We start from the raw sequence: 14,236 nt of genomic DNA on the forward strand, positions 1-14,236 counted from the left end.
ACCAATTCGCTAGAGCTTACTGAGATGTGGCCACAACAAAGGAGCCGATACGCGGATCCCTCCCCTTTAAAAGTGCGCACACCCCTTTAACCACGTCCGTGCCTCTGGCTGCCACAGGATGGTTCGTGGTTCTGTTCAAGTCTGCTCAATATCCACGCTACAAATGCTTAATGCGAAGCAATGGGAATCTTGCAACCATGTCTCAGGGACGAGCTCTTTTACTTGTGATCGCCCTGAGTGGAATAATAACCCTGAGTGATGGTGAGTAGCACATTTGGACACCTTTCGCCCTGACTCGGTTTCCCCTCTCGCTGGGTGTTTATTTATTTAATAGCGGTGCTGCGTGAGAGGGCGGCGTGGCGGGGCTGGACCGGGCTGGACGGGGCTGACGCTCAGCATGGCGCTGTCTGGCCACTGTAGCCTAATGTAAGCGTTAAAAAAGCCTTTTTGGTTGTTTAATGCAGCAACTCCTCGTCGTATCATTTGGCACATGATTTAATTTGTCCTTTCTGATAAACATTTCCTGTTTGTTGTGGTTGAAATGTCTAATTACACAGACGCGCCTGATTTTAAACGTTGTCCCCGCTGCTTTAAGAGTCCTTGTGGGTTTTGTGGTCTCACCGTGGACGTGAGAACATACAAAACAGTAAATATTGGTCTGTAAGGCTTTTAACATTGTGAAGAACGGAGTCCAGACCTGTACTTCTGGAAAACAACGTTAATGTAGATAAATAGCTTCATGTGTGTAGGCTTAGTCATCATACCACACCACAGGCTAAACCCAATTTAGTTTGTTGGGCTAAATATAATGCGAGTGTTGTTTTACGGTTGTATGTAAAAGAGACAATGTTTGGGTTGGTTAGCCGGCTAGCTAACCTTAATCTATGGGAGATAAGTTCATTTAGATGTCAGAATCAGAATATCTTTATTGTCATTATACCAATATATAGCGAAATTAAGGATCCGTACTTATGGTGTAACAGACAAGAATAGAAAAACTTTAATTTACATAAATTACAAAAAATGCCATTATAACAATGCATTTGTAAAATGTTGCACAGTTCCATGTTAAATTTAAAAAGAGTTATGATGAGTTATTTAGTGTCCTAACAGCGTTGTGGTAAAAGTGTGTGTGTGTGTGTGTGGGGGGGGGGGGGGGGTTGGTCTTTGTTTTAATAGTTGTGTACCGTCTACCTGATGGTAGCAGCTCTAAGACATGGTGACCGGGTGAGAATCGTCCATGATCGTTTTGTGGGCTATCTGAAGACAGCGAGAGCTGTGTAGATTCTCCAGGGTGGGTAAAGATCAGCCAATGATTTTTTTCTGCAGACCTCACAATCTTCTGTAGTTCTGTTTTGTGTGTTCAGCTGAAGAAGCACACACAGAGTCCGTGAGGATGCTCTCTATGGTGGGACCATAGGACACCAGCATTCTCTGACTAATGTTGTTATTCCTGAGAGTCCTCAGGAAGTAGAGCCTTTGATGTGCTTTCTTTATAAGTTCCTTGATGTTCACACCCCAGGTTAGGTTCTCCTTGATATGGATATGTAAGAAGCGAAAGTCTGTGACAGTTTCCACACAGCCCCCATTCATAGATTATGGGTTGAATGTCTGTCTTTGCCTTAATAAAATCGAAGAGCAGCTCCTTCTTCTTTGATGTATTCAGGCGTAGATCGTTGTGTGTGTGTGTGTGTGAACACCATAATGACGGAGACGAGTCCCAGAATGGAGGTATCATCTGCGGGTTTGATGGTGTTGCTGGTGTGAACAGTCATGAGTGTAGAGGTGTCTAGAGTTAAACCTGAACTATGGTTTAGCTCGCTAACCACAAACTCAACTTTTGCGTCAACCAGACTGATTTCACACCTTTCGGTAAGAGCGAAATATGTCCCTAACCAGTAAAAGTGGTTGAACTCGTGTGAGACGTCCTATTTTAGTTATAAAATAATGGCAGCTGTTTTTGTGTAGCTGGTGAATTGGACCGTGTTCAGCCCCGAACTGAATGGCACGAGCCGCCAACATGTTCAGCACTGCGATCTGCGCGTGTTTACAAAACAACACACCAGAGTCTCGCCAACACACCGGGCCGGTTCGGGTGTCCTGGGTTTAAAAGAAACGGGAACAATTATACGAGCGTCATCTTCACTGCGAAACGCCCCCATAAACGCACGAGCTATGCGCGTTCCCGTATCTGCGACGCGCGTGTCATGCGGCCGTGTGTCATTAGGTTCGGTTCCCACATGGCGTAACCACTCAGTAAGCTGTGCTTGTAGTGAAGTTGGTTGTTTCTAACATTCGTAAAGGTGTAACCTTTACCGTGTATGTTAAATAAATAGAATATGCCCATATAAACGGTGCACAGTACTAAACTGGAGATTAGGAGGTGTGTGGTAAAACACTGCCGGGGTCCTCAAGCATGCAGCTGGGTTTTTCACACCTAGAAAGTGGGCTACATACTGTTGTATGGGCAGTTGCAAAACTGTTCATTCAGCAAACCCAGACAGAAGTCAGAACTGAAGTCTGGTCCTTTGTAATGTAAATGTAGGCATTGGGTCTCATTCAATGGTCTGTCAAAGGAGTCTGCCTCTCTTTTGTATGGTCAAAGTAATGTTGGTTACATTCACTGCATACATAAACATAGTATGCCACACGGTACAGGAAGCAAGCTGGCATCATCCTTCTTGAGCTTTTAAACCAGTGTTTTTTTTTTTCTTTCTTAACCCAATACTCCAAATTCAGGATCTGAAGCAGCATGAAATTGGAACGGGTTTTGAAGTGTGAAACAATCATACCTGTTTTCTGCGTAAGAAACAAGGCTTTCAACCCGTATTTCTTGTTTCACTTTATTTTTCCCTAAAATATTGGAATGTGACCCTTTTGTGCGTGTCGCGGGTCATTTGCAGCTCCTGCAGGTCAGGGTTGAGTGTAACTAAGTGAACCGTGCTTCCTCTCCTCGTCCGGCCCGGCTTGCTTTTTCTTCACAGTGGTCTTTAACACTGGTGACTCATCTGATTTCCAAGAAACTTTACTCCCTGTGTTGTGCATGATCCCATGGTGGCCAGCACTGTGCCACGTGTGCTGTAGGCAGCAGGTCAGGGGTGAATCCATACGCAGTCGGGGGGGTTGGGGGTCTTATCGAACGGCACAGTGGGCCACTCCTGGGCTGAGGACAAGCAGCCCCATCTCCTGAAATCGGAGAGGCTCGGTTCTGCAGGAAGGCAGGCAGGCTGTGTGTGAAGGAAGCCCGTGCTGGCCCTGCCGCCCCACCTCGTGGGGGAGAGTAGGGCGTTCGTGGGGTTAACAGTGGCCACGCTGACTCAGTAACGGCACAGTCAGGCGACGGGCCTGAACGCAACCCGCCATGAGGTGCTGGAGCTCTTACACGGCCGTGTGACGCTTCTCACAGCCATGTGTGAGAAAATAGCATTGACGTGACACAGGAGTGGTGATCCAGGCAAACAGCCGGCAGGCAGGGAGCATCTCCCTCCCTCTCTCTCTCTCTCTCTCTCTCTCTCTCTCTCTCTCCATCCCTCTCTCTCCCTCTTTCTCTCCCTCTCTTTTTCTCTCTGAAAGGCTCGCCTGCATTCTTTTGGGGATTGTTTTGCACTTTTCTTTTGTGCTTTCTTATATCAGATCCTCTAATAAATGCCTAGTAAGCAAGAAGAATGGCTGAAGAAAATAATCTTCTTTTGACGTGCCCGTTTGCCGTTGACACGGTAGACACAGCAGATGTGCTGACTGTCAGAATGTAAATATGATAATTGGTGAATATTTCCTGTTACGATGTGATCGGGTGGTAAAACGATATCTTTATGAGATGGCCACGGGCTGTAGGGAACAGTTTGAAACACATCAGATGGCAACATCTATAAAGTCTTGAATTTATAGTGTAATTAAAGCATCAAGTAAAGAGCTGTGTGGGACCAAAGTGGGGCATCTGCTGTGTCAGAAGGAAGTTGGGGGGAATAATGAGGGTAGCATTAACCCCGGTATCCTCTGCATGCAGGCGCTTGTTCAGGAACTCGGTGTCTGAAAGAGCAGAAGGAAAAGGCTCACACATGTGGGTTCACACGGGTGGAGGTATCTTTGTTTGCGTCCGAGCGTGCTCCTTGTCTGCCGATTGGCCCAGCTGGGTAGTGGGGGGGAGGGGCTGAGTCCACAGTCCCAGCCGTTCGAGATCTGTCTCTTCCTTGGCTAATGACCTTGCTAATGACCTGAGTGGCCGGCAGGCAGAGCAGCCTTAATTGCGCGGACAGACGGTCTGGCCTCTGCGTGACCCCACTCGCTCCTGGCTGGAGGCAGACCTCCATTTTGCGGCGTGTTTGTTCACATGTACCTTTTATCGTGGTTTCAGAAGGGCGCCATAATAGCTGGGCTGTTCTGTTCCGGTGCCGGACGAATTTCCCATGCTCCCTCGAGAGTAAGAAACAAGTAGCCCTGCTTGGCCCATTGAACTGTTCGCTTGGAAAGGATCTGGGATGGTGGTGCTCGGAATGGGCCTCCCTGTACCTCATGGGTCCACCAGATTGCAAGGTGTAGCGCCTCCTGGTGTTCTAAATATGTATTTGTCACCATGGTGTGTTGTTGGTCGACCTCGGTTGTATGGAGGAAGAAAGGGAGAGGTGTTGGATGGGCCGAGCTTCAGGTTTTTGGGAGGGAGGAATGAGCTTGTATATTCATTGGTTATTGGTGGAAATGTGTAAAGATGACCTGGTAAATGTTATAGTGCAGTTTAATGGAGTCATTTTGGTGAGATGTGATTATCTAAACATCTTATCTGGTTATCTGTGTTCTTAACTATAGACACCTTGACACAGTAGCTTGGGTCTGTACCATCAGATCAGCCCTCTGTAATTCTGAATCATATTACTCCTGTGTAATGTTATTCCTGTACTGTATTACATTTTAAAAGATCAGAGTTGGTGGGTAAATGTAACCGGGTTGGGTTAGGTGGTTTGAGGCCACGGCTGGACGACGGCAGGGGGAAGGTACTGCATGGATACAGACTCAGGTTTCTGGAGGGAGAAAGAGATTTCTGCTTTTGGACCAGACAAGTAATTTGACCACGAGAGAGCAGAAAAGACGCCCCTCCTTCCTCTGCATTGATTTTGTGTGTGTGTGTGTGTGTGTGTCTGTGTGTGTGCGTGTGTGGTGTGTGTGTGTGTGTGTGTGTGTGTGTGTGTGCTTTGTCTGGTGGCGTCAGCATGTCTTAATCAGCTCCCTGTCTGGGGGCTCTATGGATAACGTTTCAGCCCTTTGCATCTTGGGTAACGGCACTCTCACAGACCACTCGCTCACAGACCACCCCTGCCCCACGCCCCTGCCCCCAGCATCCTGCTCTCCACGACACAGAGGAGCTTGGTGGGCTTTAATTGTACTAAGATGGAGTGTGATAAGATCCCCAAGGAGAAGCAAGCAAAGAAACACCCAGACCAACATTTGTTTTGGCCACAATTCTGGCCCTTATTTAGGCCACAACTCTGGCCTAAACATTTTGGTTTTGCCTAAAAGCTTGATTACCTGTCTAGTGGTTTCTAGTGCCTGAACTTTTAAGAAGTTCCTAGTCACTGGCACCTCACCGTTACCGCTCACTTGTGAAGAGCAGGGAGTTGGGAAATACTTGGCCAGAGCTCTGTGTAGTCACTGAACCAGTAATGTGCCGTTGTTTATGCCAGATCCATTTGTGGTTTCATCATCGCGCTTAAATCCCACTCCCAACGAGCCTGCTCCTGATCGGGCCAGACCCCCCCCTTAAAGTTTTATTTCTTTCTTTCCTTCACGGCTGTCACTTCCTGTCTGAACAAGAATGGAATGATCGGAACTTCACACCAGCAGGCAGCTAGATCCTCAGGCTGCTCTTTGCCGAATTTTCCACTTTTCTACGGGTTTAAGTGGAAGTCTAGACTGGATTTAATGATGGGCACAGCTGGCCCCTCAACCAATACTCCAGTCACAGTGGTGGGTGTAGTAGTCCTCGAGCCCCGAATACTATGGCCATATCTGCCCCCACTGCCCCCCCAACACCTCCACAAAGCTCAGGGTGGGGGAGGGGTGGTGGTGTGGGTCACCAACCCCACCCCTCCCCCCAATCAACAAACCTCTCCACACACTCTTTGTTTAGACCCAGCCACTGCAATTTGTTCTCGTGTCTCCCTAATCTCCACACAAAAGGCCAGTGTAGGGCCACTGATTCTGTTCACCAAGAGCCGAGGTTGCTGGTCTGCACTCCACACACTCCCACGGTCCACACACTCCACACACTCCCACGGTCTCACACTCCACACGGTCCTACACTTCACACATTCTCACGGTTCCACACTCTTGACCTGCACACTGTGCGCTGTCAATCAGTCACCCAGCTTCACGCACACACACACACACACACACACACACACACACACGCGCACACACACACCATCGGTGCCCTTTCGCAGCCCTCGCCTACTCGGGAATCGTGTGTGTGTATGTGCGTGTGTGTGTCCTCGCTTAGCTCAGTCACCGGGGGGCTGATGGGGTGCCACTGTTTATATTGGTGGAGGTTGAAGACAGCCAAGCTAAGCTTCACATTAACACACTGGAGCACCTCCTCTGTTTCGGTAGCTGTCTATTTCAGTCCTGCTTGCCCCATCTGCTATTTGTCATCAGACGGTGACAGGCCACGTTCTGACATCACCACGCACCAGGAAGCTGCTCTGACGCTGTAATGCACTGCCCCCGTTTACGTCATGGCAAACGGAAACCAGGTTATCTGATTCGCGCTTAGTGGTTATTCTTGTTGTTTTGAACACCCAACGTCACAGCTGGAGCCAATTTTTGTGGTTGGGGCAAAACTTCATCAGCGTTGCTGACCACATGCCAGACTGAAGGCGTCCCACGGTGAACCTACACACGCAGCACGTCTGAAGAGGTGGCCTTCGTGGCTTCACCCTGGTCGCTAACTTTTAACAGGTGGCTTGACACACGGCTGTACGCTCCACTGAGCATTATAACAGAGTGTCAGTCGTTAGCTGCAGCTGTTTTGTGCATCTGTAGGTATGTTTGTGTCTCGGTGAGCGTGTCTGTGGTCTTTGTGTGTGTGTGAGTTCTTGGAAAAGAGTTATCAGGTTCTTGCAGCACTTATGAGGAAAGCAACTGTTTCTTTTCTGCTGGTCCGTCTTGTGTCTCTTTCCCAGCAGCCGCCTGGTCTGTTGCCCCCCCCCCCCCCCCCCCCCCCCCCCCCCCCCTGAAAAACCCCCACCCCCCGCCCCCGGCATGGTTCCTGGGTGAGTTTCTCCAGTGCTGTGTGAGCTCTCTTACTGTAGTAATTAAGAGGATATGGCACTCACTTGTTTTTCCCACTTTATCTGGGCCTGGTCACCTCTGTGTAATATGCAGGAAATTCCTTGTGCATGTGAACAGTTCAGTTGGATCCGCTCCACTGCTGGTTACCGGCAGTGAATGTTTTAATGTTTTAGAGTGCGTGGCCTTTCCACGGTTCCCGAGCCTTCGCCATCTCGTTTCCCCCTGTACTTATCAACTCTCTCGCTCTTCTTTCTCCTCCGAGTGCAACTTTGTCGCTGTGACTGTCGAAAGTGTGGCGTTGCCGAATATCTCAAGCGAGTTGAGTCAGTGGTGACAGTAACTGAAGGCGCTTTCTCTCTGGCTCATGAGAGGGTGTGGCCGGGTCACTTTGGTGACATGCGTTGGGCAATACGTGCGATGGAGGAAGTGAAGTGAGCGATATCTGCTTAGTGAACCCAACCTCTGGAGTCCAAAGTGTGAGAGAAAGGAAGCCAAATCGGGGGAGGAGGGGTGTGTGTGTGTGTGTGTGTGTGTGTATGTGTGTGTGCAGGTGAGTACAAAATCTAATAAAAGGCTTGTACAAACATCAGAATCTCAGTCTGTAGTGAGTGAGACGTAAAAAAAAGAAGAGACATGTGAATTGGGACAGATTTGCCATTACAGAGGAGATCTGCCATTAGAGTGGAGATCTGCCATTAGAGTGGAGATCTGCCATTAGAGTGGAGATCTGCCATTACAGAGGAGATCTGCCATTAGAGTGGAGATCTGCCATTAGAGTGGAGAGCTTTAGAGAGCCTTAAGCTCAGATGTGGGGGTTGATGTCCCCGCCAGTGCTTTACTGTTGTCATGCATCAAGTCCTGTTATTTTAGAACTGGTGCAGTTTGTCCTAAGCAGCCCACCATTGTTGGCGTCTGAACAGGAGGGCTGATAAGGCCAGGGTGAGAGTGAAGCGTGACGGCCAGGCCCGTGCCCCCCACCCCCCACCAAAGGACCCTCCACAGCCGCTCACGGCCCCCTCCGGACTCGGCCTCTTTCAGGCCACTCGCTCCCTGGCGTGACCCGAAAATCCACTCCAGCAGTGACTCCGTAAAAATAGTCATGCCAACGTGCCATCACGGTGGAGTGTGTCAGTGTTGCATTCCCTTGAAGATGGATGTTGTCAGCTTGTTGGGTAATCTAAATGAGCGTGCACATGTTTTTAGGATCGCAAAGTAGGCTAGTGGGACTTATCCTGGCTTACTGCTTAAGCCTGACTCTTAAGCAGAAATCTACTCCACACATATTGACCTCGACTGGCTGTTTTTTTTCTGGGTCACTTTGAAAAAATGTGTGTGTGTGTGTGGTGCGTGGGGGGGGGGGGGGGGGGGGGGGGGGGGGGGGTTGACCCACGCTGACATACAGACCCAAGCTTTGACCAGGCTTGCTAACTCTTTTTGTTTTGTTTCTTTGTTTGTTTATGTAATTATTGGCTGCGTTTCGGACAGTAGTGTGACAGGGCTGGGGTGCTGTGTGTCCAGCCAGTCTCTGCTGCAGTGATCCTGTTCAGACTGGCTAGTGGCACTTTCAGCCTTTCAGTCTGTTTGGGTTCATCTGCAATGGCGGATTCGGTTTCATGTCATGCAGCCTGGAGGTAAACCAGTGCCTGCTTTCATGGCCTGAGCTTGAACCAGTGGTGCCGCTTACCCGGTGCTCGGCTGTGTTTGCCCTTCCTCGCCCTCTGGTGGAGGGTTTGAAGAAGCGCGGTTCTTTAAGAATAATAGCCATACTTTGTTTGCAGTAGTCACATCTCCCACTGTCCAAAATCATTGTGCATCCAAAGAAGAGGCGATATTGTACATTGCAGTATTTAAGCTCCATCTTTGAACTTTTAGCTAGTGTTCATTAGAAAGGGTGATTCATCTCCAATTCCTCTCTCTCTCTCTCTCTCTCTCTCTCTCTCTCTCTCTCTCTCTCTCTCTCTCTCTCTCTCTCTCTCTCTCTCTCTGCCTCTCTGCAGCTCTAAAGTGCAACTGCACCAACTGTGAGAAGACAGGTTATGAGTGCGAGACTGATGGCGCTTGTATGGCCTCCACCTCCTACATTAAGGGCCAGGAGCAGCACGTGCGCATTTGCATCCCACGTGAGAGCCTCATCCCCCCAGGTCAGCCCATCTACTGCCTGAGCGCGGAGGGCGTACTCAACACGCACTGCTGCTACACCGACTACTGCAACAGCGTCGACCTGCAGGTGCCCAACGGTAAGGCTGCGGCCAGGGCCGTTAAGGCACACGTGTCACGTTTAAAATAAAAAAAAAATGTACTGCTTCGTTGCGTCACGTGTGCCAATGCGTGTTTTTTTTTCTCTCTTTCTTTCTCTGAATGAGGTCCACTGGACTGGTCTTGTGAGAAGAGAAACGTGGTGCTCTTGTTTAAAGAACTGTAAACTGATATTTGCCCCATCCCACCCCCACCCCCCACCTCCCAATTTCAGGGGTTCCTGAGACCAAGATTTTGTCGGACTCAAGTCGGTGGGGTCCGGTGGAGCTGGCTGCGGTGATCGCAGGTCCGGTTTTCCTCGTCTGCTTGCTGCTGATTGTGGGCGTGCTCGTGTTCCAGCACCACCAGCGGACATACAACCACCGCCAGCGGCTGGACGCCGAGGACCCGTCCTGTGACCACCTCTACCTTGCCAAGGACAAGACCCTACAAGACCTCATCTTTGACCTCTCCACCTCTGGCTCCGGTTCTGGTGAGTCCCGTCAGAACCTCCCAACTCTACGTGGCCGGTGCACATGTGTTTCACGAGTTTCACGTGGCTGCCCCGTCCCCGCAGGTCTGCCCCTGTTTGTGCAGAGGACGGTGGCACGGACCATTGTGCTGCAGGAGATAATCGGGAAGGGTCGCTTCGGCGAGGTGTGGAGGGGTAAGTGGCGAGGGGGAGACGTGGCCGTGAAGATCTTCTCCTCCCGGGAGGAACGCTCCTGGTTTCGCGAGGCCGAGATCTACCAGACCATTATGCTCCGACACGAGAACATCCTGGGCTTCATCGCCGCGGACAACAAAGGTGAGTGACTGCTCGCCAATCGCTCCTGTAATCCTTTAATCTCACCCCAAGATTAAATTGTATCGGGTAAGATTATCCCTAGCTAAATTGAATTGGTGTGATTTGTTTATTTTTACCGCCTTTAGACAACGGCACGTGGACGCAGCTGTGGTTAGTGTCTGACTATCACGAGCACGGCTCTCTGTTTGACTACCTGAACCACTACTCCGTCACCATTGAGGGCATGATCAAGATAGCGCTCTCGGCCGCCAGTGGACTCGCACACCTGCACATGGAGATCCTCGGCACGCAGGGTAAGTCATTAGTCACGACGATACGCCTTTTGTGGAACTAACACAACGCTTAAAAAAAATAATAATAATGTTGCGCTTCATTCAAATGGCGCCGCCCGCAGGAAAGCCTGGTATTGCACATCGGGACCTCAAGTCTAAAAACATCCTGGTGAAGAAGAATGGAACCTGTGCCATAGCAGACCTGGGCCTCGCCGTGCGCCACGAGTCCGTCACAGACACCATTGATATTGCCCCCAATCAGAGGGTGGGCACCAAGAGGTACAGGGTCCCCTGCTGCACGACACCTGCCCCACACGCTCAGCTAACTTGCCAACTTATTAAATGCAGTGATGGTACTGGTATCCAAACTATAGTCAGAAGAAGTCATGGGGGTCATTAGAATGGGTTGCCTGTACCCAATTTAAAGGTTGTCAAATAAGCATCTTTTCCCTTTGTTTTCCAGATATATGGCTCCAGAGGTGCTGGATGAAACGATCAACATGAAACATTTCGACTCATTCAAGTGTGCGGATATCTATGCTTTAGGGCTGGTGTACTGGGAGGTAGCAAGAAGATGTAATGTTGGAGGTAAGAGAAGAAAGGCGTACAACACGCCAGTGCGTGATTGAAATTGAACTGTTCGGGAAAAACCACTAAATGACTTATTTTTTTAATGTACATTTGCTCTCATAGGTGTTCATGAAGAATACCAGCTGCCCTACTATGACCTGGTGCCCTCTGACCCTTCTATAGAGGAGATGAGGAAGGTGGTGTGTGACCAGAGGTCGCGACCCAGCGTGCCCAACTGGTGGCAGACCTACGAGGTGCGTAACGTCGTTTCGTCCAGTCCCGCCGTGAGTGTGCTCCGTGGATCTAGTTCAGGGCTATTCAACTGGCGGCCCGCGGGCCAGAACCGACCCTTTAATGAATTTGTACCGGCCCATCTCCCCATAAATAATAATAAATATTTGGTAAACCGCCGTAAAAATAAATAACGTTTATTATTTACGTTTTATTATTTAAAATTACGTTCAATTTTACATCCACTATGACAGTATTAGTATAGGTCTGAAAATTGTCTGGCCCATAGGTCAGAACTCTCTGCCAAATCTGGCCCGCAGAAAAATATAGTTGTATAGCCCTGATCTAGTTGGATCGAGTGGACCTAGTTGATTTAAAAATTAAACCAATCTGGGGTTAATGTAGCGTTAACGGGTGGAGTGTGTGCTTGCGTACCCAGGCGCTGCGGGTGATGGGCAAGATCATGCGGGAGTGCTGGTACGCTAACGGAGCGGCCCGACTCACGGCGCTCCGCATCAAGAAGACCCTCTCCCAGCTCAGCGTGGAGGAGGACGTCAAGATTTGAGATGCGTCGGCGTGGGTTACGCTGTGGCACCTCCCACGGAGAGAGACGCGCGACTAGAGAGCGGAAAAAAAAAAGACTTGAGAAGCGACCTGCCAGTAACAGCCACAGTTTTAACGTTTTTTAAAGTTGTAACAAGGACTACCTCACCTTTTTAGCCAAAACTACTGAGAGCAAGGCCATCGCAGCCATCCTTCCACTGGCTCCCAATACGAAGCCCCTCCCTCCTGTCCGACTAGGTCCGCCTCCTTGGCCACGCCCTCGAGGTCGACGTCCGTCTCCTGTCCTCGACACCATCCACGTCCACTCCATGGACTTATTACTTTTCGTTTGCTAGGCAGGAAATGCTAATAAAAACTTTTTTTTTGTTTGTTTTGCCTCAACACCCTGACGTCTTGCCCTTAAAAGTGGCCTGTGCCACATGAGCGTGGCTGTATTCGTGGTGTGTCGTACTCTGGGCACAGACATCGCTCTGGCGCTGTTGTCCGAGCATGGGACCGCTTCCTGTCTCTCAAGCAAAGAGCGCCACATAATCCCTCCCGTTAAACACGGGACGTTCGACACTGTTCAGGAGTTAAATGTGAATGTCTGGAAGGTGAAATACTCATCACAGTAATCAAGGCTCATTTGTTAAGCTGATGAAGATTGTCACTGTGCGCACTCAGAAACTGTACAGAAGGCGTGCTGGAGGCACTAGGCCTCATGTGCAGTCGGGCGAGTGCTGCCACCTCTATGCCTCTGCCCGCTTTCTTTTTTTAGGTATGAGATGAGCGTTTGTTCGGGTCAAAACCATTACTGATTTGGAAATGAGAATTGTGACAGGACAAGTTTGGTCTCACCCGGTGCCATGTCTACGACTAAGACCATGGCGAGAGATGTAGCATCATAATCATTTGTATGTTGTGTTTTCCTTCGGCTACACTGTTTTTGTTGTTGTATTTTTTGTTGTTATTTTTAAATGTAGACAGGAGAGCAAAGGCTGAGGTATACTCAGAGGGTCTACGTTTAGTTTGGGTATTGTTGGAATGAACTGCACTACGATTTTAAAGGTTGTTTTAATGCTGTGTTTGCTCTGAGGGGGTGTGGCAGAAGGATGTTTGTACCATATCTGTTAGCATCCTGTAAATTCATGTAAAATCATCTCCCTACCTGCTTATTTATAAGGTAACATTTAACCCACATCTTTCTATGATCGGTTTTCATCATAGATTTATCTTAGTTTCAGGCCAACTAGAAGGTACTGAATAGTCCCCCTCCCCTGTTCCTTTAAGTGCTGCATGAAAAAGCCCTCAAAGCCCAGAGCAGCTCGTCCTGATCTGTAGCTGATGCTGATCTGAACATCATCATAAATCGCCAGTATCTTGGTGAAATGAGGAATGTATAGCATTTAGAAAAAGTTAGAACAAACGTGCAAAAGGAGCGTTAGCTTGTCCTGTTCTGAGGGAGTGGCCTTTTCTTTTGGGCCGTGTGTCGGTACCACCAGAGAGTAGTAAAGCTCCGCCCACCTCAGGAGTCCGCCCAAGGTCTCCTGAGGTTCTACAGCAGGTGCATGGGTGCATTTACGGAATGGACGTGTGTAATCTGGAAGGCGTATTGTGCTACTGAATACAGCTGGAAACAGATGAAAGTTGCAACATGGTAAAAGCTTAGACGTCTAGAGAACGTGACCATCTTTTGTTGTCACTGATGTGCTCTGTATCGAACACAGATTTCAGTCTTGACCAACATAAAGAACACGAGTAAAGACTAGTCATCGCCTTTTATTTATATGTCATGGATTTGTATTCACATCTTTTTGCCTTTGTGAGTGTAACATGCAGAATACTCTTACAACTAATGCCTAGAGTGGGAGGAAATGTTGGAATAAATGTTAGATGAGCCACCTACTGGTAGAACCACACGGGTGTGTAGACCAAGTGGTCATTGTGACCGTCCACGTTTTGTGTGTCAGTATGCTGTTCAGTCTGCAATTCAAACCATAAATAATTCTAAATGCAAATCTTTTGGGGATTAATTGAAATTGTACATAAATTATACATTTTGCTTTCTTATCACAATCTCCTTGTTTTAATTCACCAAGAACCATGTCTTGAAGCTGGGTTTTAGGCAAAATAAAAAAGTGTTGTACACAAATCTAACACATAACCAAGTGTTAAAAACAGACTGGGCTAGTGGCAGCTTCAATCAGTGAATTGCATCATTTTGAGGTCTTGCCAATTCAGCACTATTTGCTGGAAACAATTACTTCATAAATGGCTACCTTGGACAAACAAGAAA

At 48.7% G+C, this 14,236-nt stretch overlaps 1 protein-coding gene across 1 annotated transcript; it reads left to right on the top strand.

The window, feature by feature from the left end:
* The first annotated feature begins 95 nt into the window (after window positions 1–95).
* acvr1ba (activin A receptor type 1Ba) lies at window positions 96–14,010 on the top strand. Its single transcript, XM_077018545.1, has 9 exons — window positions 96–261; window positions 9,279–9,518; window positions 9,752–10,009; window positions 10,094–10,324; window positions 10,450–10,617; window positions 10,719–10,875; window positions 11,060–11,184; window positions 11,290–11,420; window positions 11,837–14,010. The coding sequence occupies exons 1-9, from the start codon at window positions 171–173 to the stop codon at window positions 11,960–11,962; spliced, it is 1,527 nt and encodes a 508-aa protein (XP_076874660.1). The 5' UTR covers window positions 96–170; the 3' UTR covers window positions 11,963–14,010.
* The last annotated feature ends 226 nt before the right edge of the window (window positions 14,011–14,236 follow it).

This window comes from Brachyhypopomus gauderio, chromosome 10 (assembly GCF_052324685.1).
Source record: "Brachyhypopomus gauderio isolate BG-103 chromosome 10, BGAUD_0.2, whole genome shotgun sequence".
NCBI lineage: Eukaryota > Metazoa > Chordata > Actinopteri > Gymnotiformes > Hypopomidae > Brachyhypopomus > Brachyhypopomus gauderio.